Source organism: Daucus carota, chromosome 1 (genome assembly GCF_001625215.2).
Source record: "Daucus carota subsp. sativus chromosome 1, DH1 v3.0, whole genome shotgun sequence".
Taxonomy (NCBI): Eukaryota; Viridiplantae; Streptophyta; class Magnoliopsida; order Apiales; family Apiaceae; genus Daucus; species Daucus carota.
Window position 1 is genome coordinate 46,908,695 of NC_030381.2, and position 27,162 is coordinate 46,935,856.

General features: G+C 36.8%; 1 protein-coding gene and 1 pseudogene across 1 annotated transcript; both read right to left on the bottom strand.

Moving 5' to 3' along the window:
• Positions 1-321: 321 nt before the first annotated feature.
• LOC108205136 (phenylacetaldehyde reductase-like) lies at positions 322-10,165 on the bottom strand (annotated as a pseudogene).
• A 778-nt stretch (positions 10,166-10,943) lies between these two features.
• LOC108205135 (phenylacetaldehyde reductase-like) lies at positions 10,944-23,931 on the bottom strand. The gene is made up of 6 exons (XM_017374946.2): positions 23,724-23,931; positions 22,235-22,404; positions 14,945-15,136; positions 13,386-13,551; positions 12,230-12,416; positions 10,944-11,353 (listed from the first exon to the last, which is right to left on the bottom strand). The coding sequence occupies exons 1-6, from the start codon at positions 23,839-23,841 to the stop codon at positions 11,209-11,211; spliced, it is 978 nt and encodes a 325-aa protein (XP_017230435.1). The 5' UTR covers positions 23,842-23,931; the 3' UTR covers positions 10,944-11,208.
• Positions 23,932-27,162: the final 3,231 nt, after the last annotated feature.

Here is a 27,162-nt window from a genome sequence, read left to right on the forward strand (position 1 = left end):
TCATGAAAATCCCGCAGATCTGTAATCCCGGACATGATGAACACACAAAATCCAAACAAAAACCAAACTCTCACAGAAGGAGAGACCAAACAAAACCCAAATAAATTGGGAACTTATTGAAGCAAACAAGAGATTAACTAATAGTAAAAAAAAAGACAAAATTGGGGCTTTCCATCGGTGAAAGCCGATGGAAGCCCCTCAGATAAAAGAGACCGTGGCTACTTCAAGGTGAGAGAAATTTAGGGTTTTTGTGAGAGGAGAATACATTACAAGATATATATGATATTTGGAACATTATTTCTAAAGAAAAAAAAAATGATAGATCGTGCTAAATCGTAAAATAATTGCAACAAAAGAGTATAGTACTTTGGCAAAAAAAAAAAATAGAGAAGAGTATAGTACAGTACAAACGCAGCGGACTGTTGCCATTTATCTATTATTATCATAATGATATGGTAGATATTAGTTACAAACTGGTAGATTCATCGTTTACACTAAACTCTGCTCATCATTTATTTAAGCCCTTCCAATTTAGCAGAGTTGGTACAATGATAAATTATACAGGCAAATATGTAGTATATGCGTCTTTAACATGGTACTAGTAATTTAGAAGAGCAGAAAGTTCTTTTCCTTGAAGCTTTCCACCATATCCTTGAGGCTCACTTCAAGAGGACGGAAATGAATGCCCAGAGATTTTGCTCTTTCCTTGGAAACATGGTTGGGTGGCACAACAGGTTTGTCCCCTTCCAACCTGTTTAGTCAAACAAAATGAAAACAAAGAAATTAGATGGAAAGCTTGCACATAGAATGGAAAGCATGCACATAGATGAATCAGAGGACATACTAATTCTGATTATCAATGACAAAAATAAGCGAGCTTACTTGTCAGGAAGACTGAGAGCAGGATACAGCTTGTGCAATATCTCCAAAGCCTCTGAAGAGTCTGTCACATTCCCAACTAAGCAATATCTTCCACTAGCCGAAGGATCCTCAAATGCTCGAATATGAGCATAGGCAACATCTCTGACATCAACAAATCTATAAACTCCGCCGAACATGTCTCGTCCTGTGACATGAATTTTCTTTTAAGCATCACGATCCATTCGAAGTGTCAAAAGGAAAAAATGGTTCACAATTTATGATATATGGAAGTAACAGCAACACATGCATGCTCATGAGTCTTTTCCGAATTTAATTATTGTTATGTTATAGACAAATGTCAACCCAAATCTCACGTGATAAAGATTTTAGTCATATTTTTACGTCATATATATAACTGTGCATAGGATGGCACTAAGTCTCGTTTTTCTTTGCACTTGTTTGATTCTATTCCCTAATGAGGTACCTAACGCTTGGAAGTCGGAACTATCAAGAAACATGCATAAATATCTCTTCGACATAAAAAAGATTCTGGACAAGTCAAGTTGAACAACTGAATTTCAAAATAAGAAGACACTATAAGCTTACCCGTTTTGATGAGGTCCAACATCACTTTTGAACTGGCATTTAGAACCGGCTGTAAAAGAGCACCTAAGACTAAACCTGGATGCAGCGTCACCAGGTCAATTTTGTGCTCTTCAGCAAACTTCAAAGCTGCCTGCTCCGCCAATGTTTTTCCAAGGGGATAATAAAGCTGGGAGGACGATGAACCAAAATTTCAAAAACATTAATTAGTTCTAGACACATAGAAAACCTCGTCATATCATTCATACTTGTGCTTGATCTAAAGTAAATGTAATTAAACAAGTTTTGCATTGTGATAATAACTATAGGTCCTCGTGAACGAACAGTTGAACAAGGGAATGAAACGTATTTTAACAGCTGAAATTTCATTTTACAATGTGCACATGCCTTCTGTTCCTCACAAAGTACGGGAGAAGAAAACCAAGTTTCATCCATTACAACATCAGGTTTCAAAGGCTTTGCGGTGAACATAACAGAAGCCATTGAAGATGTTATGACCACCCTTTTGATGGATGGAACTTTTGTGCATGACTCAAGAACATTAAGTGTTCCCTTCACTGCAGGCTCGACCAGTTCTGCCTGAAATTGAGCAAAAGGAATATAAACAATTCATTTAAAGAGATGAATAATACTAATAAACTTATTATTTGTTCAACAGCTGCTATGAAATAAAGTATAAGATTCACTGTAATAATGATAATGATAATAACTATGCCCTCAAAGCATCATGAGACAAGTTGAAGAACCTCTGGGTTAGTGGATGAATGGTTTACAGGTGATGCTGTATGAAAGACACAGTCACATCCATCAACCGCAGGATCAAAAGATCCCTCCTCAAGTAAATTGGCTTCAAACAAGTGAAGTCTTTCCTTGGCTCCGTCAAGTGCAAGGAGGTGTTCGGTCTTCTGTGGATCATCTGAAATACAAGCAGAAGACTGATGATTACTACCAGCCTTAAAATGTCGATGGAAGCTGTCTAGCTATCTGCCCCTCCCACAACCGACGACAACTCCTAACATTTACTTGGGCATATAAGCTTTTGAGTAAAAATTTCTATTTTGGCATCTCAAGGGACCGTTGATGCTGGCCAGGCTTTGGACGAGCCCGCACATCTTTGTTTTTAGGCATCTCCCAAAAAACCCTCATACTAATGGAATTATTCTGGTTGTTAATATTCTAGTTTTCTGTTTCTCCCGCAGCCGATGTGGACGTGGACAAGCCTAAACAATCCCGTTGGGTCAAAAACGGAAAACACACTAAATCAACACAGCAAGAAACACAAAAAAAAGAGCAGAAACATGCAAAGAAAAAGAGTTGAAATACAAACTGAGAGATCGAACAGTGGCGTTGACAGTGTAATTCCGTTCAAGTAACATCTTGACAAGCCATGCAGCGATATATCCTGACGCCCCTGTTACACAAACTAGCTTTCCTCTTCCACTCATGCTTTCCTCTGTCTCAACTGCCTTAAACTCTTCTTCTTTCTTCTCAGACATAACTGACATGTCGACTCCAAGACAAGATTTTTCAAGTGTATTCTTGTTCAACTTTTGACTACATGCACTTGTATCTCTGTTTCTTTATAGTGCCTTGTACGACTATGCTACCCACTCCAGCCAGAGTACTTTTACAAGTAATTTAATATGATTCTTAAAATTCTTATAAATATTTATTTTTCTAGAATAATTATAGTATTGTAAATTTTTCTTGAGAAAACAATCTAACTATATAACTAGTTCTTTAAAACTTAAATTACATTTAAAAAAAATCAAAATAACATTTAATTTGACCAGAATATTTGAAAAATAATGTGTAAACTTTTTCTCATACCTTAAATTATATGGAAAAATCAAAATAACACTTAATTTGACCATAAAATTTGAAATTACGTGTAAATTTTTTCTTACACCTTAAATTCCAAGGAAAAATCAAAATAACACTTAATTTGATCTGAATATTTGAAAAATAATGTGGAAACTTTTTCTTACACCTTAAATAACATGGACAAATCAAAATCACACTTAATTTGACCATAAAATTTGAAATTATGTGTAAACTTTTTCTTACACATTAAATTCCATGGAAAAATCAAAATAGCACTTAATTTGACCTGAATATTTGAAAAATAATGTGGAAACTTTTTCTTACACCTTCAATAACATGGAAAAATCAAAATCACACTTAATTTGACCATAAAATTTGAAATTATGTGTAAACTTTTTCTTACACATTAAATTCCATGGAAAAATCAAAATAACACTTAATTTGACCTGAATATTTGAAAAATAATGTGGAAACTTTTTCTTACATCTTAAACTGCATGGAGAAATCAAAATAACACTTAATTTGAGCAGAAAATTTGAAATTATGTGTAGCTTTTTTTTACACCTTAAATTACATGGAAAAATCAAAATAACACTTATTTTGATCGGAATATTTGAAAAATAATGTGAAAACTTTTGCTTACACCTTAAGTTGAATGGAAAAATCAAAATAACACTTAATTTGATCAGAAAATTTGAAATTACGTGTAAACTTTTTCTTACACCTTAAATTGCATGGAAAAATCAAAATAACACTTAATTTAACCAGAAAATTTGGAATTATGTGTAAACATTTTCTTATACCTTAAATTTCATGAAAAAAATCAAAATAACACTTAATTTGACCAGAATATTTGAAAAATAATGTGTAAACTTTTTCTTACATCTTAAATTGCATAGAAAAATCAAAATAACACCTAATTTGACCAGAAAATTTGAAATTATATATAAACTTTTTCTTACACTTTAAATTCCATTGAAAAATTAAAATAACACTTAATTTGACTAGAATATTTGAAAAATAATGTGTAAACTTTTTCTTACATTTTAAATTGCATGGAAAAATCAAAATAACACTTAATTTGACCAGAAAATTTGAAATTATGTGTAAAGTTTTTCTTACACCTTAAATTACATTAAAAAAAATCAAAATAACACTTAATTCGATCAGAGAATCTTACAAGATCCGTTCTTCTTTAAATCCTTCTTCTTTTTGCTAACATCTTGTTTTTTTTGCTAAACAAAACCCCTGTTACAACACTAACAAATCATGTCAAAATTGATATATTGATATATACTGCACTTACAACGCTAACATATCATGTTAGCATGATATGTTTTACCAAAATTTATGTTTTTGTTTACAAAATACGTGCTTGATTCTTATTTCAGCAAACAACAAATTTGGTTCAACTTCACCACATATTACATATTCAGAACAAAGCCCTTTAACTACAGCCAGCTGACATCTCTCTTTCTGTGTACTAGAAAGAGTAAAGAAAAATTCTCAAGGTGCTGCAATCTTAATAAAACAACTAAATTTATCAAATGTAAAGTTCACATAGGACATTTCGAATTACCGGTGCTGATTAGTGTGACCAATTATGTTAACAGCATGAGAGTCATTTATTTTTCGGCTACTAGTATGTAACATTTTGATTTAGAGAATCAGAAAGTTCTTTTCCATCAAGCTTTCCACCATATCCTTGAGGCTCACTTCAAGAGGTAGAAAATCAATGCCTAGACTTTTAGCTCTTTCCTTAGAGACATGGAAGGGTGGACCAGCAGGCTTTTCTTTTTTGCACCTGAAACTCAATACAATAAAACAAAATACCTGAGACTACTCCAACGACTTGTGGAATTATTAGGTGGAACTTAAAAATTTTGATTACTATCATGCGGTTGTATTACAACAGTATCAAATGCATTCAGCAAAGAGTGTACTACTGCATTTTGTTAAAATAACAGCTGGTTTCATAATGCAATCGGAAAAATATTTTTATTTTCCAATGATATTATATCAAAGTGTGTATAGACTTTAGAGATCCATGTTATATGACTCTAGAGAATCTTAATATAAAAGCATATTATATGATTCCCATGTTCTTATCAGATCAACCCTTCAGAAGTCACGTCTTTTGTCATCATTTTTCACTTTGATAGTTTGGCCAACATGAAACGAACAGCAGCAACTTAATCTTGACCACATACATGTCCATCCAATGAAATTAAAAAAACATGCTTATCTATTGATTTCTTCGATTATCTGTAATTTGTAAAGTAGATAGAGTGTCAGGCATCTACATTAAACTTCTGTGATTTACTAAGCCGATACTTCAAAAACTCGTGTCAAGGTGTACAAATCCTTTTTTGATTTAAAATTATTTTTTCATCATTGAACAATGACCGACTCTTCATAACAAATCGTTCAGATTATACAAAGAAAGGGATTTAAATCAGAACTACAATGAAGAAAGAAAAAATTGCACGAGACAATGCACATGGATGACAACATATTAAATTTTTTAATGTCAGATCCCATGGAATCATGCCTAGAGTCATGGAAGATAGAAATTCTAATATGTGATGGCAATGAAAAGTAAACATACGTATCAGGAAGACTAATAGCAGGATAAAGCTTGTGTATTATCTTCAAAGCCTCCGAAGAGTATGCCACACTCCCAACTAAGCAATATCTTCCACATGCAGAAGGAATCTCAAATGCTTGTATATGAGCATAAGCAACATCTCTGACATCAACAAATCTATAAATTCCATCAATGGACATTTCTTTTCCTGTGACATACAAAATATTTTAACCATCAGGATGATTTAAAAATGTGTGATGATATATGAACACATCCATACTTTTTGATACTTAACAGTGTAATTAAGATGGATGTCATTTGTTTGTGATACATGCGTTGTAAATTAGACGTCTCTCATCTAGATGGTCGAACAAACAAAAGGAAGCATAACATATATAGCATATACAAATATTACTGAAACCAACAAAGTAACGAGAAAAAACAAAAATACTTTAAATTTGGTTGAGAAAGCAAGAGGTGGGGAACTTTAATTACAATTTACTGTAATTAGTTCTAGTTGGAGTGTAAGACTTCTCTGTAAAGTTTGAGAAGTCTTAAAAGTAGTGCTCGATAATCAATAACATCTTACAATGCCAGAAGTAGAGAAAATGATTATGTTTATGATAACCTATATTGGAGGAACATCACATATGATACTTGTACATATTAAATACTTGGCTGATAAGTGACATAAACTGATCAGTTGCAAATGTACTTTAATGAGGCTGCTCTTTTTTCAATTTTTTCACAATGTCCACAGGCATAACTTTGGCCCTAATGCCTTGCTCCTAGTGTCTGGGTGTCAGACTCAAGCAGTTTAGCACAGAATGAAGATTTTAAGTACCAGAGCCTTACAGGCCAAAGTTGACAATACAAGTTGTTAGGGGTGTACGCGATTTGTTTTGGGCAGTTAGAAGGTAAAACCAAACCAGACTACAACTTGCGGTTTTTTAAAATTCTTCATTTGTGGCTAAACCACTAGTTAGAAAAAACCGAACCAAATCAACCCGCGAAAATGCGGTTTTTGCAGTTCGAATCTACAGTTCAATCACTATAGATGCGTGTGTGTCTAGTTGGAAAAAAAAAAACTCGCCTTAGTTTATGAGCTTGCAGAATTTGCAGAAATAATAATATAAAGCAGTAGTAATAAAGAAGTGCAGAACACAACCTATGAAAATCAAACAGAATGGTACAATATATAAGATTAAGTAATTATACATAAGCAGAAGCTTAGTTTAGAAAGTCGGGAAAAGGGGGACAGGGACGTACTCACATAAAACCCATGACCAAAAAAAGGTCATGAATAGGCGCCTGAACCACTGGGGCAACACGACATTTGTATATTACTATAGTTAGGCATTAAGACAATTCAATATAAGAATTCAACTCATATAAAAATATATGTATATTATAGCACTCAAGTGACCCTGATTTTTTCTCACTTATAGGTCAGAGGAAAGAGCTGCAAGAATCAATCGAGTAGAAGATACTTGGAATTATGTTATCAAGTTTCTTCCATAGGTAGTTGCTAGACAAGTTGCATAGTTGAAAGGTAAATGGTGCTTTGGCAATGTAGCAGAAGGTATCATCTTACCCGTTTTAATGAGGTTTAGCATCCCTTCTGAAGTAGCATTTAAAACTGGCTGCAAGAGAGGACCTAAGACAAAACCTGGATGCAGTGTCACCAAGTCAATTCCGTGCTCTTCTGCAAACTTTAAAGCTGCTTGCTCAGCCAATGTTTTGAAAGGTGATAATAAAGCTGAGCAAAAACAGAAGTTCCATCAACATCTTACAGTTCACAAGCTTAAAGATACTCTTTCAAATTATAGAATTCCAAAGCAGGTGAAATGAAATAATTCCAAATAAAACACGGTCTTCAGATTTAAGCCTTACAACGAAAATGTTCCGTTCCATATTAAATAACTATGCCTTCGATTGGAGGATAACAAGGTTAACCACAGACAGCCTATTACTTTCCTTTTTTTTTTTGCTAAATGACTGAAGACTGAAGAAAACAAGCTGTGCATTGTTTCTAAAACTTTGTAGGCATGCGTTTCAGTTAAAAAAGAGTGGAATATATGCTATAGGCAGTCTACAGAACAAGCACATTTTAACATATTTAACAGTTGAGAATTTCATATTATGTTGTACACTTGCCTTCCGTTCCTCACAAAGTACTGGAGAAGAAAACCAAGTTTCATCCATCACAGTATCAGGCTTCAAAGGCTTCCCGGTGATCATAATTGAAGCTGTGGAAGATGTTATTACCACCCTTTTAATAGATGGAAATTTTGTGCATGACTGAAGAACGTTAAGTGTTCCCTTCACTGCAGGCTCGACCAGTTCTGCCTGAAACTGAGTAAAGGAAATAAGAACACGGAGGTCAAACGTACGCTTGTAAGCTAAAATTCCATTTCAGAAACATTTGTTAGAAAAGTACAAAAAATAAAATGCAGATCATGCTCACACGTTGGTTGTTATCATATATTGATAACAATCAAGGAAACTACACAGCAATAGATCTACTGACTAAGTAAATGATAATTATAAACAAAATAAGACAACAACCTAATATAACCCAGGAAATTCACTTGTTCTGCCAAAGATACGAACTGAATCTATATTGTCCAATAATATGGTAGATAAAGGTTCCAGTCGTGTGTAAGTTTAAGAATGGCGACGAAGTATGAGCACTTTATCTAGTGACAAAGTGCTAAATCTATATAACTCTTTAAAAGTAGTTGTAATACTACATATACTCTTCTTGTCATGGTATTGCCATCCAATTTAATGTGACTAAATGTCTAATTTGTCCCTAAATTTGTCTAGATCAGTCTTACTTACAAGTACACGGAAATGCAAGGAGTAGAAGAAAAAAACCTGGGGGATAGAAGATGAAAGGTTTACAGGTGATGCTGTATGAAAGACACAATCACATCCATCAACCGCAGGATCAAATGATCCCTCCTCAAGTAAATTTGCTTCAAACAAGTGAAGTCTTTCCTTGGCTCCGTCAAGTGCAAGGAGGTGTTCGGTCTTCTGTGGATCTTCTGAAATACAAGAAGAAGACTGATGATAACTACTAGCCTTAAAATGTAGATGGAAGGAGTCTAAATTTCTTCTGACATTCAGCAACTCAGTATATATCTAGTTCATCATGTCATGCAAATTGCAAAGCTCCAATCCTCACAAGGTCATGTGCAACTTTAGGTTATGAGACATGTCATTTTATTCTTTTTAGTTGGGAAATAAGCTTATGAGTAAAAATTTCTGCAGTGTCTGAAAACTAATATCTAATGTCTTTGGCTATTAAGGAGGACCTAAGCGAATTTCAGACTGTTCAGCAAAACAAGAACACGACGGATAGCCTAATGACACAGATTTATTTGGTGGTCTGGGTTCGAGAAAATATTTCTGTACTTGTAAGGTATATAAGCCTAATTTTTCAAAAAAACGAAAACCAATAAAACAATGATCACAAATCATCTTTAAAAATTACAAGCAAAAAAAAAACAAAGATTACAACTTAACTGAGCACATGAGTTGAGCTTAACATATTATGTTGTGTTTGGTTGGGGTAAATGAAAATGGAAGGAATGGAATGAGATTTGAACTATAATTTAGTTGAATGTATATTATTTCAATTCTTCCACCATTCCATTCCTATCACCCTTAACTAGAGCTCAAACCCTTAATTTTGTGAAGGAATGCTCCATTCCTTATCATACCTATTTTCTACCCAAATCTTATCATACAAAATTTGCTTTCACATTTCACTCATTTTTTTCAAAGTCCTCCCTCCTACACTCTATTATTTTCTTTTATTTTACTCATTCCATTCCATTCACCCCAACCAAACACAACATTAGAACTTGAAATTCACAGAACACACTGAATCAAGTTTAAAAGAAAAAAAGCCCTTCCAGTTTCAATCAATAAAACAAAAACAAAATAGAAATTGATTTAATGCCTTAAACTACACATATCAAGAACTGGGTTTCTCATTTTGCACTAATATATCACAGAAAACACAAATAAAGCAAGATAAGTGAGGCAAATCAACAAAGCAAGGAACACAAAAAAGAGCAGAAACATGCAAAGAAAAAGAGTTGAAATACAAACTGAGAGATCGAACAGTGGCGTTGACAGTGTAATGACGTTCAAGTAACATCTTGACAAGCCATGCAGCGATATATCCTGACGCCCCTGTTACACAAGCTAGCTTTCCTCTTCCACTCATGCTTTCCTCTGTCTCAACTGCCTTAAACTCTTCAACTTTTGTCTGTCCTAAAATAGGGGTACTAATTTTACAGTGATAAATTGAACACCTATAAAATTGTATAAAATTATTCGAAAACACAAGTGTTTGAGCATTTTATTATAATAAAAAAATAAGTAACATGTACGAGTATAATTTAATTATGAACAAGAGGAATCTTAATTAGTTCACGTGAATTTAAGAACCGGCTGCTGAGAGTAATATTTTAGTGCAAAATTTAGCGCTAACAACAGACAAGAACATTGATTGAATAGATAAATTCAACTCTCTCGTCCTACAAATTGGTCCAAGTCTAAGAATAAGACAGAGCCGAGACCTCACCAACGGCTTGGTTCTTTATTATCTGGTTGTCAGAAATTTTAATAATTTAAGCAGGAATATAAAATTATATATTCACTTTTATAATTTGCAATTACACATTTACTTTTACTTTAATCACAAATTCGATCATCAAAACCTTAATAAATATAAATCTTCATAAAGAATCTTTCAGAAGCAATCTTGTTTATTAATAAACTTATACTTGTATACAACTACTTACCTCATAATACTTTTTTAGTGATGATATGGTTATCCGTAAAAAAAAAATAAAAAAAATCTGGTATGGTTTGGTCAACAAGCACGAGTCAGAGTTGTAAGCATAAAGGGTTTCTTAAGTAATCCTTGAGGCTCAAGAGGTAGGAAATCAATGGCCAGAGTTCTAGCTTTTTCCTTGGAGACACGGTAGGCTGGCCCAACAGGCTTCTCCCCTTGGCACCTCTGGGGAAAATGAGTATGCATGCTTCAACGAAAAGCAACTAACCTCAACATATCCAGAACCAAGCCCTCTAAATACAGCCAGCTTTATTTATCTCTCTCTGTGTTTTAGAAAGAGTTTAAGAAAGATTCACAAGGTGCTACAAGTCTTTATAAAACAACCCAGTTTATCATAATAATTACAGTTCTCATCGGACACTTCAAATTTTCGGTAGGGATTTGTGTGACCAACTGACCAAGTATGTTTGCAGCATGAGAATAATTTATTTTGCAGCTGACTAGTATGTAACATTTTGATTTAGAGGATCAGAAAGTTCTTTTCCATCAAGCTTTCCACCATATCCTTGAGGCTCACTTCAAGAGGTAGAAAATCAATGCCTAGACGTTTAGCTCTTTCCTTAGAGACATGGTAGGGTGGCCCAGCAGGCTTTTCTTTTTTGCACCTGAAACTCAAAACAATAAAATACAATAAACTAGATTACTATGGAATTATTAGGTGGAAGTAGAAAATCTTTATTACTATGTCACAGATGTTTTTATATGATATACTTACAACACTGTCGTATGCATTTAGCAAAGAGTGTAGAACTGCATTTGTGTTAAAATAACAGCTGGACGCTGGTTTTATAGCGCATCCGAAAAATATTTTTATTTTCCAATGATATCTTTGAAAATCTCTTGCTATTATCATTCACAAGTGATTAATCCAATGTAAAATTAGAAAAACAGAAACTAATCTCTTAATCATTCATATTTTGACATAATCAATGTGTAGAGACTTTAGAGATCCACTCTACATGACTCTAAAGACTTTTGGTTTGAAAGCCAATTCTGTGACTCCCATGTCATTATCAGATCAACCTTCAAATATCATGTCTTTTATCATCTGTTTTCACTTTGATAGTTTGGCTACTTTTGAAGTTGACCACAATCAAGTCATCCAATGGAATTAAAAAACATGCTTATCTATTGATTGCTTTGATTATCTGTAATTTGTAAATTAGGTAGAGTGTCAAGCAGCTATCTTAAACTTATGTGATTTAAGAAGCCTGATATTATAAAAACTGTGTCAAAGTGCACGAGCCCTTTTTTGCTTATATTTATTTTTTCATCATCTAACAATGACTGACTCTTGATAATAAATCACTCAAATTACAAAAAGAAGGGGATTTAAATCAGAGCTACAATGAAGAGAGAGAAAATTTAATCACACACAATGCACATGGATTGCAACCTATTAACTTTTTTGAGGTCATTAACCCCTGGAATTTTGGAAGAGAGTGATTCTAATATGTAATGGCAATGAAAAGTAAACTTACGTTTCAGGAACACTTATAGCAGGATAAAGCTTGTGTAATATCTCAAAAGCCTCTGAAGAGTATGCCACCCTCCCAACTAAGCAATATCTTCCAGACGCAGAAGAAATCTCAAATGCTTGTATATGACCATAAGCAACATCTCTGACATCAACAAATCTAAAAGTTCCATCAGGGAATATTTCTTGTCCTGTGACATAAAAATTATTTCAACCATCAGAATGATTTAAATAATATATTAAAAAAAATTAACACTTCCATAACCTCCTAAAATTTAAGTACTTGGCAGTGTAATTAAGATGGATGAACAAAATGAAAACATAACATATATAGCATATACATATATCACATATGATACTTGTGCTGTACAAATGAAATACTTGGCTGCTAATTGACATGGACTGATCAGTTGCACATGTACTTTGATGACTTCACTCTTTTTTGCAATTTTTCACAATGTCCACAGAGCAGAAATTTGTGCAATAATGCTGTTCTCCTAGTGTCTGGGCATCCGACTCGAGCAGTTACGCACGAAGTAAAGATTTTTAGTTGGTATAAATTTGCAAGAACGCCCAAACAGTAAAGACACTATGGTTTTCTGAAAATTCAGAAAGGTGGAATTTTCTATTTTAGGGTTTTTGAGAAGTGTGTTACAGGAGAGTGTAGCAAAAATTTAATTCGGAAAGGGGAAAGGGGAATAGGGGGAAGGGACGTACTCGCTTGTCCCATTTGAAGATAGACGTGTGAGGAGGGTAGGATGTATGAAGCCTTCCCTACTAAAGAGTAGAAAAAGTTTCCAAAAAATGACCTCTCCATGTCTGATACCAGAGTTAAACCCATAAGGCCATGACCAGATGGTCATGAATTGGGCACCTAAACTACTGGGCCAATGCGACATGCCTAGGTTATAATAGTATGGCATTACGAAAATTTTATACAGGAATTTACCTCATATATATTTATATTTATATTATGGCACTCATTTGACTGTGCTTTTTTTTTTCCCTCACTTACAGGTAAGAGGCAAAAGTCACAAAAATAAATCGAGTAGCAGACACTTGAAATTAAGTTAACAAATTTCTTCTATAGGTAGCTGCCACAAAAGCATAGGAGAAAACTCAATGGAGCTTTGGTAATATTTCAGAAGGTATCATCTTACCCTTTTTAATGAAGTTTAGCATCCCTTCTGAAGTGATATTTAAAACTGGCTGTAAGAGAGGACCTAAGACAAAACCTGGATGCAGTGTCACCAAGTCAATTCCATGCTCTTCTGCAAACTTTAAAGCTGCTTGCTCAGCAAGTGTTTTTGAAAGGTGATAGTAAAGCTGAGATAAAACAGAAGTTCCATCAACATCATACACTTCACAAGCTTAAAGACACTCTTTCAAAGTATTAAATTGCAAGCAAATGAAATGAAATTAGTACAAATAGAATATGGTATTGAGATTTAAGCCTTACGATGCAAAGTTTCTAGTCTTCAATAATGAAAATCTTTAGGTCTCCGACAAAAGAATGGTTCATATGATTCATACCAGTCTTTGGTCTAAACTCGAGTCCAATATCAACACTTATCATGCAAGGTAACTAAAATGGATGAGAGAGTAAGTAGAGTACACCCCACTGGGTTGCAAAGAAGCTACACCAAATCAATGGTGCAGCCAACTTTTTATTAGTATATATTAGAAAAGAAAATTTTAAAATTGGTTGGATTAGAAGTAGGAAGACAAACAAAATCTGATTATGAATAGAAAGTGGTTGATCAATGCTTATATGCAGATTTAACAAATAAAAAATTATGTTATCTGGACCAGATTCAGCTTTGGTCTGGAACATGATAAGCATCATAAGCTACATGAATAAGAAATTACAACACAGTAAAGGAGTAAACGTGTAAGCAAGATTATAAGTAGAGTTACTTGACTTTTGAGTTCTCAACACTAAGTTTAAACTACTGAGTTTGTGCACTTAAAGGTGCGAGTCAATAAAATACATAAGTATGCAGACTTGGAGATTTAAATGTAGTACCAATTTCGAAAAGTACATGTTAATAAAAGTATCTGGTAGATATGACCTAAAGGTAAGGTAGCTACCATTTTTGGTATATTTCTAGATGTATAATAGTAAAAATGCATATGATGGTATCGTCCTTGCTCCCGGAGGTTGAGGGTTCAAATATTGTCAAAGACAGAAGGTGTCTGTGAGTGTGTTTATTTCTCGAAAAAAAGACATAAGATTGACATAATACATGCAAAGCACTTGCTTCCCATTCTGAATATTAAATCACCACAACTTGCAAACAAATTAAGATTATGCACTTTTTACACTACTATAGGTTGAGTCTTCAGTTTCAAGAGCACCACACATGGCTAATCTTAATACATATAATTCAATTATGTGGTAACTTAACCTAAATCATATAAATGCAAATCTCAGCCTACAAAAGTGTAAGCGTAACAAATTAGTACAGGTAAATATCTTTTCATCAACTCCATATCCATATTTAATAGTTATCGCTTCAATTGGAGGATAACAAGGGTTAACCACAGGCAGCCTATGGGTTAAAGACTGTAGAAATCAAAATGTGCATTGTTTTTAAAACTTTGTAGTCCTCATGTGTTGCAGTTAAAATAAGAGTGGAATATATGCTATAGGAAGTCTAAAGAACAAGCAACTGAAACATATAACAGTTGAAAGTTTCATATTATGATGTACACATGCCTTCTGTTCTTCACAAAGTACTGGAGAAGAAAACCAAGTTTCATCCATTACAACACCAGGCTTTAAAGGCTTTCCTGTGACCATAACTGAAGCTACGGAAGATGTTATTACCACCCTTTTAATTGATGGAAATTTTGTGCATGACTGAAGAACGTTAAGTGTTCCCTTCACTGCAGGCTCGACCAGTTCTACCTGAAATTGAGTAAAAGGAATAAGAACACGGAGGTCGAATGTACATTTGTAATCCACGCTAGTGAGCTAAAGTTTTATTTCAGAAACATCTATCAGGAAAAAACAAAAAAAATTAAATGCAAATCATGCTCAAAAGTTGGTTGTTATCATTTACATTGATAACAATCAAGGAAACTTACACTGCAATAGACCTACTTAATAATTAAATGGTAATAGCAAACAAAGAAAATAAGACAACAACTTGCCATAGCCCTGAAAATTTACTTGTTCTGTTGCAGATTGTTAACGGAGAAAACTGGTAGGTTAACAAAGATGAGGTTCGCAGCGTGGATCAAGATTCTTGTTGGCGAGAATGTAGGAAGTGGCTGGTTGTTTGTTATGGAGGCGGCTGCAATTGTAAGCAAAGGGTTCGAGATTGCTAACTGGAATAGCTCTCAAGAATGATCGATGCCTACAATCTGCCTACGTACCCCTATTTATAGAGGATCAAGCCGGCACGTAGTTCTTTCTCTTAAGAGACCCATGTGGACTGGGCCTCCCCTTCTGGAATCTTCCTCCCGAAAGGGGCCCAATACGATGAGGCCTAGCCTTGGGCCTTGCAGACTCTCGAGCACCCAAGGCTTACCCCAAATGCATGGACACTACTCCACTCCCCGACAGGGACAACCCGCCAGACTACAGAGGTAGAGCCTTTCAGGGCGCGTCTTCTATTCTACCTCCACCTCCCAAGGAGGACAACTCCTCAGACTACAAGGTAGGGCCTTCTACAATTCAACAGTTGGATTTACTTATGTTTAAGGGCGTCCCCCTAAACAAAAGCATCTCCTTCTGTCCTTCTGAACCATTGCTAACTGAACTGTCTTCGGCAAGATGGTGCGCCCAAAGATAGGGCGCGCCCTATCTTTCTACAGGGTCACTTCTAAATTGGGTTGATCTTGATTCTTCTGGCCCAACCAAGTCTTCTTTTGTGGGCCTGGCCCATGAAGTCGGTCTTCATATAAATCATTTTCTTATAAAGCTGAGATGTGTCTTCTCCCTCCAATCAGGGCGCGCCCTCATGGAGGTCCTTCTGGGTACAGTCAGATATGTAGTTGCTGTGAGATATGTGGACACGGCCTGATATGTGGACGCGGCCTGGCATGTGGACGCGGCGTGGCATGTGGGCGCGGCCTGACATCATGTGGCCACGGCCTGGCATGTGGGCGCGGCCTGACATCATATGGACGCGGCCTGGGATGTGGGCGCAGCCAGACATTTGGGCGCGGCCTGATATGTGACCGCGGCCTGGGATATGGGCGTAGCCAGACATGTGGGAGCGGCCTGGCAAGTGGGCGCGGCCTGGCATGTGGACGCGTCCTGGCAAGTGGGCGCAACCTGGCATGTGGACGCGCCCTGGCATTAAAGCGGCCTAGCATGTGGACGCGCCCTGGCAAGTGGGCGCGGCCTGGCTTGTGGACGCGCCCTGGCAAGTGGGCGCGGCCTATCATGTGATCCAGCCCAATCTTGAATATGTCGGCCCAAAATAGTTTTCCACCTAAAGCGCGCCCTTATTAAAGATTCTTCTGGACGTGGTCAGATATGTGGGCGCGCCTACATGTTGTCGAGCCCAATCTTCAGTGCGTAAGTCCATATCTTCATCTTTTATACGGGCCTAGCCCATCAATGAAGTTCATGTTGAATTTTGGGCATAACAACTACCCCCAGATCTTGGTGGCATTGAAGATGTCGACGAGATCTTGATAATCTTTACTCCCTACGACGTTCCATCTTGTTTATTCCTCTGTGACGACTGTCCTTCGCATGTGTAAAAGACGTAGAAGTTTCCTTACTCGGCGCGCCGTGTGGCGCCGACTGTTAGAACTTTCTTGATGTAGTATGACTGAGTTTTGAGTAATGTAGCCGAGTCAAATTGAGTAAGATTCCACTAAGAAGAATGAGTTAAGTTGACGAAGAAGATTCTGCCGAAGCCGATGCTGAAGAGGCTGAGTCGCGGAAGATGATGCCGAAGAGGGTGAGTCGAGGAAGACAATGATGGTAAAGCCGATGCTGAAGTGGTTGAGTCGAGGAAGACGATGCTGCTGAAGCTGATGCTCGTACCTTCTACCACGCCTTAGATGAGGATGAGGCGCACCCTGATGGTGAAGATAATTCTTCCAATTGTTGTTGAACAAGGATCTCAACTCTGCAGACGTTTGAGTTATAGGCTAATTGGGGGCGCCTCATGTTCCCTCCCGCTCTTCTAATCTTCATGTAAACCATATTTATGTAGAATCAGTCAAATATGTCTTCTTCCTACAACAGGGCGCGCCCTCAACAAGGGTCCCTCTGGACGCAGTCGGACAGATGGGCGCGGCCTGACAGGTGGCCGAGGCCTGAAATGTGGGCGTAGCCTGACAGGTGGCCGAGGCCTGACAGGTGGGCGCGGCCTGACATGCGGGCGCGACTTGACAGGTGACCGAGGCCTGACAAGTGTGCGCGGCCTGACATGTGGACGCGGCCTGGCATGTGGCCATGGCCTGACATCAAGTGGACGCGGCATGTAATGTGGACGCGCCCTGGCAAGTGGGCGCGGCCTGTCATGTGATCCAGCCCAATCTTGAATATGTCAGCCCAAAATAGTTTTCCACCTAAAGCGCGCCCTTACTAGAGGTTCTTCTGGACGTGGCCAGATATGTGGGCGCGCCTACATATGATTGGAGGCTTAACAACCGAGTGATTGGAGGTCTTTCATGGAGGCGCCTGTTAAGTTGGCGGCGCCAGTTAAGTGGGCGCGCCCACTTACTGAGCAGCCTAATTCTGACCATGTCCGGGCCCAAACAACATATCTCCGGTTTTCTAGTGGATTTGTCTCATTAGGCAATCTCATGTCTTCCTTCCATCAAGGCGCTCCCAGATTTTGGGTCTTCTTGGAGGAGCCAAATAAGTGGGCGCGACCACATTCTATGCGGCCTCCATCAAGTGCTTGTTGATTTTTTGGTAACTTTCTCTCCCGGCTAGTTGAATGCCTTGTAATGGTATTATGAAGTTTTGATCATTTCTGAAGGCGCGCCTAGAACAAATGTCGTCTCCAAGATATTAAGCTCAAATTATACCTCTGGCCTCCAATATTTTACTCATAGCTCGTCTCAGGTTTCATAGTTTTGTCCAGGTCAACAACTTATATGTTGGTATTTGTCCTCGGTCTTCAACTTACATCCTGCGTCTTGTTCTAGGTCTTTGGGCTTCGACTTGCATTCTCGGTCTTGTTCTGGATCTTCGGTCTTCGACCTGTATCCTTGGGCTTGTCTTGCGCCTTCAACCTGTATCTAAGAGCATGTCCAGGGTTTCTGACCCGAACTCGGAACTTATCTTGTGTCTCCGACCTGCACTCGGAGCCTGTCCTGGATCTCTTGCCTATACTCGGAGCTTGTCCTGAGTCTCCGACCTATACCCCGGAGTGTGTTCGGGGACTTCAGCCTTCAACCTGTAACATGGAGCTTGCCCTAAGTCTTCTCTCACAATCCTCCACAATATATACCTCCGAGACGAGCTTTCCCTGTAAGTGCTCCAAGCAATGTGTCTCTACAAAGAGTCCACATTTGATTCGATAGGGTCCTTCCTAGTTAGCATCGAACACTCCATGATTTTGGCACTTTCATCCCTGACATCATCCTGCACTAGGTCTCCCCTATTCAAAGGATTGGCCTTGACCTTGCTATTGTAGAATCGAGTTGTTCTCTGTTAATATGCTGCTTCCTGAGCTGTGACTCGCTTCTGACTTCTTCCATCATATTGGGGGTGAAGCCTCTGATTAACTTCGTTTGCCTCCTACTCGAAGTTGTCTCTCCTTAAAGAACCTGCTTCAACCTTGACTGGAACCATTGCCTCAGGATCTTTAGAGCAAGTGAACTACCCCCCGAGTGATTGTCACACATTTCTTCATGAACTTCCATCATCTACCAGGATGATAATGGAGCTGGGCTTCGGAAGAGTCCTTTGTTGGTTGGCTTTAAAGATGCGTTCTATTGACGCAACCAAATGTGTCTAATGATTAGATCTTTCATCATAGTCCCGAGGTGGTGTGTAGTTTCTTCTATAGGTAATATTGTCTCTGCTTGGATGTTGACGTCTGCTTCTATGTTCCGGGCTGGAAGATTGTTCTCGTCTCCCGAGGTTGTGTTCTTGTAGTTGACGGGCGAAGGATCCTTGATGACTTCGGCAAAGAGTGATTCTTGACTGGAAGTGACGTTTTTCCTCCATCAAAGTGGTGTCGAGATAATCCTGAGGGTGTTGATGTCGATAGCCTCGATCCCTGGAATGTTCTGGATATTAGGTTGGACACGCGTCAGGTCGCTTGGCGGCGGAGCAAGGAGATTCGATGACATGGCAAGATTTGATGGAGCAAGGGGATTTGACGATGAAGCAAGATTTGATGATGAGTTGATGGTGGAACGAGAAGATTGCCGATGTCTGTTGTCGAGTTATATGGTTGACTTGAGCATCTATGAGATTGAAGTGGAGCGTGTCTGTGCCTAAGGTGTGCCATGTTAGAAGGAGGTGCACCTTCTAACATACTTTTTCCCTGCAAGGGATACAACCAATACAACATATCGTATACAAGTGTTAGGAAGAGTATTTACCTCAGGGCGCTCCCAGTCAGGGGAAGGCGCGCCTAAACTAACATTCTTCCTCCCTGCAAAGGACCCGACTAACACAATATACCGTACACAAGTACAAGAAGAATATTTACCTTAGGCGCGCCCAGTCAGGGGGAGGCGCGCTCATCGATACATTGTGCCAGCCGTGGGACTTGCTTCCTTCCGAAACCCTGAGAAAGTCTCCAGATCCGAGAATCACGCTTCCCTCATGTGTTGGCTTCTGGAACCTTCACTCCGATCTTGCCTTCATCTTTCGCCCTCACAACCGTGCCTTGTTCAATATCGATAACAAACAACAATGCTTACCGTTGTCTTCCCCTTCTGAACATGCTTCTCCATCGAACCCGTCTTCTTTTCCTTCATAACGGGCTTCTCTTTCGATCCCGTCTTCTTCTCCTTCAAGACGGACTTCTCCTTCGATCCCGTCTTCTTCTCCTTCATAACGGAATTCTCCTTCGATCTTGTCTTCTTCTCCTTCATAACGTACTTCTCCTTCGATCCCATTATCTATCCCTTCCGAACAGACTTCTTAGATAATTCATCGGTACTCACCATGATTGGCGGCGACCAGGCGATCGGTGGTCGTAGACTGACGTTGTCTCCATCTGTTATCACAATTGCCTGTTCCTGGGGGGTGTCCCCGACCGTGATGTCGTCCGTCCATCGGTGTTGCTTGTCTTTCCAATGTTGTCTCCACTGGATCTAGGATCGGGGTGCTGGTTCCCGTCGGGCGTTCTCTCGCCGTGGTTCTACATCTTTCTCCTTGATGGAAAATCTTGAACTACCCCTCCTTCTAGCGCCAATTTGTTAACGGAGAAAACTGGTAGGTTAACAAAGATGAGGTTCGCAGCGTGGATCAAGATTCTTGTTGGCGAGAATGTAGGAAGTGGTTGGTTGTTTGTTATGGAGGCGGCTGAAATTGTAAGCAAAGGGTTCGAGATTGCTAACTGGAATAGCTCTCAAGAATGATCGATGCCTACAATCTGCCTACGTACCCCTATTTATAGAGGATCAAGCCGGCACGTAGTTCTTTCTCTTAAGAGACCCATGTGGACTGGGCCTCCCCTTCTAGAATCTTCCTCCCGAAAGGGGCCCAATACGATGAGGCCTAGCCTTGGGCCTTGCAGACTCTCGAGCACCCAAGGCTTACCCCAAATGCATGGACACTACTCCACTCCCCGACAGGGACAACCCGCCAGACTACAGAGGTAGAGCCTTTCAGGGCGCGTCTTCTATTCTACCTCCACCTACCAAGGAGGACAACTCCTCAGACTACAAGGTAGGGCCTTCTACAATTCAACAGTTGGATTTACTTATGTTTAAGGGCGTCCCCCTAAACAAAAGCATCTCCTTCTGTCCTTCTGAACCATTGCTAACTGAACTGTCTTCGGCAAGATGGTGCGCCCAAAGATAGGGCGCGCCCTATCTTTCTACAGGGTCACTTCTAAATTGGGTTGATCTTGATTCTTCTGGCCCAACCAAGTCTTCTTTTGTGGGCCTGGCCCATGAAGTCGGTCTTCATATAAATCATTTTCTTATAAAGCTGAGATGTGTCTTCTCCCTCCAATCAGGGCGCGCCCTCATGGAGGTCCTTCTGGGTACAGTCAGATATGTAGTTGCTGTGAGATATGTGGACACGGCCTGATATGTGGACGCGGCCTGGCATGTGGACGCGGCGTGGCATGTGGGCGCGGCCTGACATCATGTGGACGCGGCCTGGCATGTGGGCGCGGCCTGACATCATGTGGACGCGGCCTGGGATGTGGGCGCAGCCAGACATTTGGGCGCGGCCTGATATGTGACCGCGGCCTGGGATATGGGCGTAGCCAGACATGTGGGAGCGGCCTGGCAAGTGGGCGCGGCCTGGCATGTGGACGCGTCCTGGCAAGTGGGCGCGACCTGGCATGTGGACGCGCCCTGGCATTAAAGCGGCCTAGCATGTGGACGCGCCCTGGCAAGTGGGCGCGGCCTGGCTTGTGGACGCGCCCTGGCAAGTGGGCGCGGCCTATCATGTGATCCAGCCCAATCTTGAATATGTCGGCCCAAAATAGTTTTCCACCTAAAGCGCGCCCTTATTAAAGATTCTTCTGGACGTGGTCAGATATGTGGGCGCGCCTACATGTTGTCGAGCCCAATCTTCAGTGCGTAAGTCCATATCTTCATCTTTTATACGGGCCTAGCCCATCAATGAAGTTCATGTTGAATTTTGGGCATAACACAGATACCATCTGAATCCATATTGCAGATACCATCTAATAGTTTTAAGAATAGAGACAAACTAGATGTACTTCATCTGGTGACATATTTATAACTCTTGAAGCTGAGTTGTAGTGCTACATAATTCTTGTCATGTTATCGCCATCCACTTTAATATGACTACATGTCTAATTTGTCTCTAACTTTGTCTAGATCAGTCTTGCTTACAAGTACAAGGAAACACAAAGAGTAGAAGAAGAAGAACCTGGGGGTTAGAGGATGAAAGGTTTACAGGTGATGCTGTATGAAAGACACCATCACATCCTTCAACTGCAGGATCGAAAGATCCATCCTCGAGTAAATTTGCTTCAAACAAGTGAAGTCTTTCTTTGGCTCCATCAAGTGCAAGTAGGTGTTCAGTCTTCTGCGGATCATCTGAAATACAAGCAGAAGACTGTTAATAACAATACTAGTCTTGAAATGTAGATGGAAGCTGTCTAAATATTTTCTTACATTAAACAATTCAGTGTAGAATTAGTTCATCATGTTATTCAAAGCTCCCTCACAAGGTTAGGTGCAAATTTAGGTCTGTAATGGACCAATCGCTGCAAATGCAGTTTGCAACTTACGTTTCATAAGTATGAGACATGGCATTTTATATCATTTTATTTATTCTTTTTGCATATAAGCTTATGATTAAAAAATTTCAGGCTGTTCAACAGAACTTACTATAATTTTTCTTAAATATTCGACACAGTGTTTGGTAAGTTTATGATGAAACCTTAAAGTTGAAGGCCAAAAAAAAATAATCTTAAAATTTTATAACTAAGTTCAAGGATAAGGTTGATTTTGGCATCTCACGTGGGTCGTAAAAGCTGATTTCCTCAGTAACTATAAAAGTTGGCTTTTCCTCTAGTATCTTTCTTACCTGGCTTATAAGAAAGGCAGTTTTTTTGGGCAAGGTGCTTTTATGGTCCCGAAAAACAATATCAAGCGGGATCTTGGTAGTATTAACTTACAAAAATGAACGACACCATCAAATTCTAAATATATGCAAATCTTCTGCTGAAGTGATATATATTTTTATTTTTTTTTGAAAATGATCACTCCTTGATGTTCTCCCTCAATGTACGTGTTGTTGCTAAGTTGATCTCACTTTTTACATAAAATAGGAAAGGCTGCACCATGTTAAGCATATGGGATCCCAATGGGTGAAAAAAAAGTGAGTGCTCTATAGTAAGTGGTTTAGTAAGTAAATCAAAAGGCCAAAAAATGGGGAAAATATAGGCAGGATTATAATCATATTACAAAAGAAGACTTTATCTCCAGATAACAGTAATTCTCAATCTACTTTCAGGAAGGTTCTTTAAAGTAGAACATGATTTTCAGCATCAATCAAACTAGCAATCACAACTAGCCAACAGAATTCACAAACCGTGCTAGCTTTCGGGAAAAAAATTAAAAATAAATTCTAACTCAGACCCACAAGCATGTACTAACTATCAGCCCCTCTAGTATAAAAATCCCAGTAAGGCAATGTTCACAAATCACCTTCATCAGCAATTATTAAACCAAAAAAATAAAATTAAAGAAGTGGGTATCTCAATTTGGACTTGAATATTACAAAACACACAAAACTAAGCAAGATAAGAGAGACTTTCAGTATGAATCAACACAGCAAGAAACACACAAAACAAAAAAGAAAAAAAAAAAAGAAGCACAAACATGTAAAGAAAAAGAGCGAGAATACAAACTGAGAGATCGAACAGTGGCGTTAACAGTGTAATGACGTTCGAGCAACATCTTGACAAGCCATGAAGCTATATATCCTGATGCCCCTGTTACACATACTAGCTTTCCTTTTCCACTCATGCTCTCCTCTTTTGCTTCTTCTCAAACAAATTTTCGGACAAGTGTATATTCCGTTTTTTTTTTTTTACTACATGAATTCGTAGTTCTTGCCTGTCCGGCTGTCCTGTATGCCTTCTTTGACTTATCATGATAAATTTTTATTTGAAAAACGAAAATTAATAATATTTGTTACTTATTTTATGTTCTTAAACACTGCGCATGAGTGCGCACCGAAAGTTTTGTTACATCATATTTTTCTGAATGTTTTGTTTGGTACTCCCTCCCTCCCCCTTTTACATGTTCATTTTGACTTTTGACCAGACAAATTGATTATATTTTGACTGAACTTTACACGTATCAGATAATTGAGAAAAATAATAAAAATTATATTATTAGAAAGTATAATTAATCTATTTTAATATGCAACTTTCAGATTTTAGAAATGATGAGTAGATAATTTATAATATTTAGTCAAAAATTGATCAATTTGACTTCTCGAAAATCAAAATGAACATGTAAAAAGGTACGGAGGGAGTATTAATATGATGATTTAAATAAGTTTTAATGATATTTGGCTATAATCTTATTGCTTTTTTAAGATCCTTTGATATTCAACCTAACCTCCATTAAAGAGTTTTGAGAGGGTTTCATCAGTTTTTACTTGTAAAAAACCCCAATTTCTTTTCGGTTTTCCTGTTATCACATCTTTATTTTTTCAATAAAACTCTCAATTTATTTAGATTTCAATAATTTCCCAATTTATTTGGGTTGTCTTAGTCTCTTCTTGTGTGAGAGTTTGATTTTTGTTTGATTGGGATTTGATGTTTCTATAGCTGAGGTTATAGATCGCAAGATTTTCATGATTTTGATTCAGAGATTCTGATGGAATTGCATATACATCTACAAAGATTTATTTCATTTTAAAATGTATATTATATAATCGAAAGAATAAAACTACTCTGAATATTTAATTAATGGAATTTTTATTATAAGATTACAAATAAATATAATCGAGCCGAGTCAATCTCAAAATTTGTCTACAACAATAGAGTCAATCTCAAAATTTTTTTAACGGAACACAAAGTTGTGTAACCGAGTACGAATTTATTTATGAATTCTGAGTTGAACAAAACTGTAGTCAAATTTGAATAGAGTCCGGTTATTTATAAGTATATCGTATATATTTTTTACTTGACCAATTTTAGAAAATAATTTATATTTTTACAAAGTATATTTGATCATATCTTAATATCCATTTTACCTTCAAATACATATAAAAATTAATCTTTTAAATTATAATATTTGTTAATTTAGGCAAACTAGAGTGAAAAAAACAAAGCAAAATTAATTTAGGCTACAATTTTAAGCACACGCACAACATCCAATTTTTCAAAATAACTTAAGAAGATTTAGGAAATTGTTAATTTGAATTCAGTTATATTAAATAAATAATTATTCATATTACTTTTTAATTTTACGATCAATATTACTAACTTTTATAAGACTTAAATTTTTTTTTGATATTTTTTTTGTTGTGTTAAAATGTAATCTAAAATTATAAATATTAAAACTAATAAATGAAGATTGTTGACCACAAAAAATATTAATACATATTGAATTAAACTATTTTTCTTGTTACTTTCTGAAATAATTTAATAAATATGAAGTGTTAAGTATTATAATTTTAAATATGTTTTTATTATGTTCCTATAAAATTGATCCAAATCATGTTAAATATAACAATTAATTATAATAAATAAATAACATATATCAAGTAAATTTATAAAATTTTATGTCATAATCACCTGCAAAAAAAAACAAGTACGAATTAGTTAATATATATTTCATAATACATATAATACATTTTTTACTTTAATATCATATTTTAATCTTTGAACTAATACTTATTAACAACAAAATTGAAAATAGATTAGTCAGAATTTTTATTATAATTTTAATAATAAAATAGATTATTTGTTTGAATTCAATAGACGGTATATTTTATTATTTAATTTTATATAAAATTATATGTGAGATCGGGACATTTTGCTGAGAGAACATTAATATCATTCAACCCCTGATTTTCATATTAATTTTTCATATTATTAATATTTTATTTGATATATTATTCTCAGTAATAAAAAGATTCTTAATCCTCATCCTGAGTGAGACTTGTGGGATCAGACGTGCGCCAGAAATTAGAACGACCCCCTCAGATTATAGGTTTTAGAAAAAATTGTGCCAGGTCTCGAGACTGACCACATATTTCGATCACATGTAATTATCGATTTTATAGCTTCTGTAGAGTGGGTAAATTGTCACAAAGATGCTACAAGTCTGTAACTATTAGTCAAATTAAATATATCAGAATTGTTACGCAATTTACCAATAATTCATATATTCCGCCTTTGTTTGATTTTTCAAACTAGATTAACTATAATATATATGCATATATATTTATTATTTAAATTTGTATCTTAGAAAATATATATAATACTTAATAATATATATATATATATATATATATATTATTTTTTAAATTTATTTAATATATATAATTAACTTGTGAGCAAATTTTGATTAAGTTTATTATAAAACATTATAACTATTATACATGAAAAACAACTCATACATACATATATATACATATATACATGTATACAAGGAGATCAAATGACAATAAATCATGCATATGAATATAGAGAAGATATAAAAGATTTTTCGACATTTGAAGCTAGTAAATGGAGGGAGATATGATTATATGTCTTTGTAACAAAAACTACGATTTAGTTTGATATTTGCAAGAATGATAGGGAGAGTTATACCGTTTACATTGTACATGATGAGATTTTACAAAAAAAAATATTATCAAAAATTACATCAAACTCGACAATTTTCAAGGATGGAACAATTATCAACACTATGTTAGACGATTTTATCAAATCATTCAAATCAAGTGATTGAATTTTACGATATCATGGATACTAGTAATATTGAAGAAGCTGTAAATGACAATGCTAAAGAGTTCTATGAGATGATTGATAAAAATGATATTCTTATTTAAACCGCCAGAAAAAACAATACGAGGATAAGAATGATATTATCACATCTAGTTTCATGATTGGTTTATAAAATAGATTATATATGTGATATGGTACAAAAATATAAATATGTATAAAAAAATCAGACACCCCGTCGATAAAACAAATGGAAGAATTTTGATCTTCATTATTTGTCATTTGCTTAAAAGACTTGTGACAAATATGATTATAATTTAATTTTTCATTTAGAAAATATTAGAATTTGACATTTGGTTAAAAAGGTGTATCGACCCAATTCACT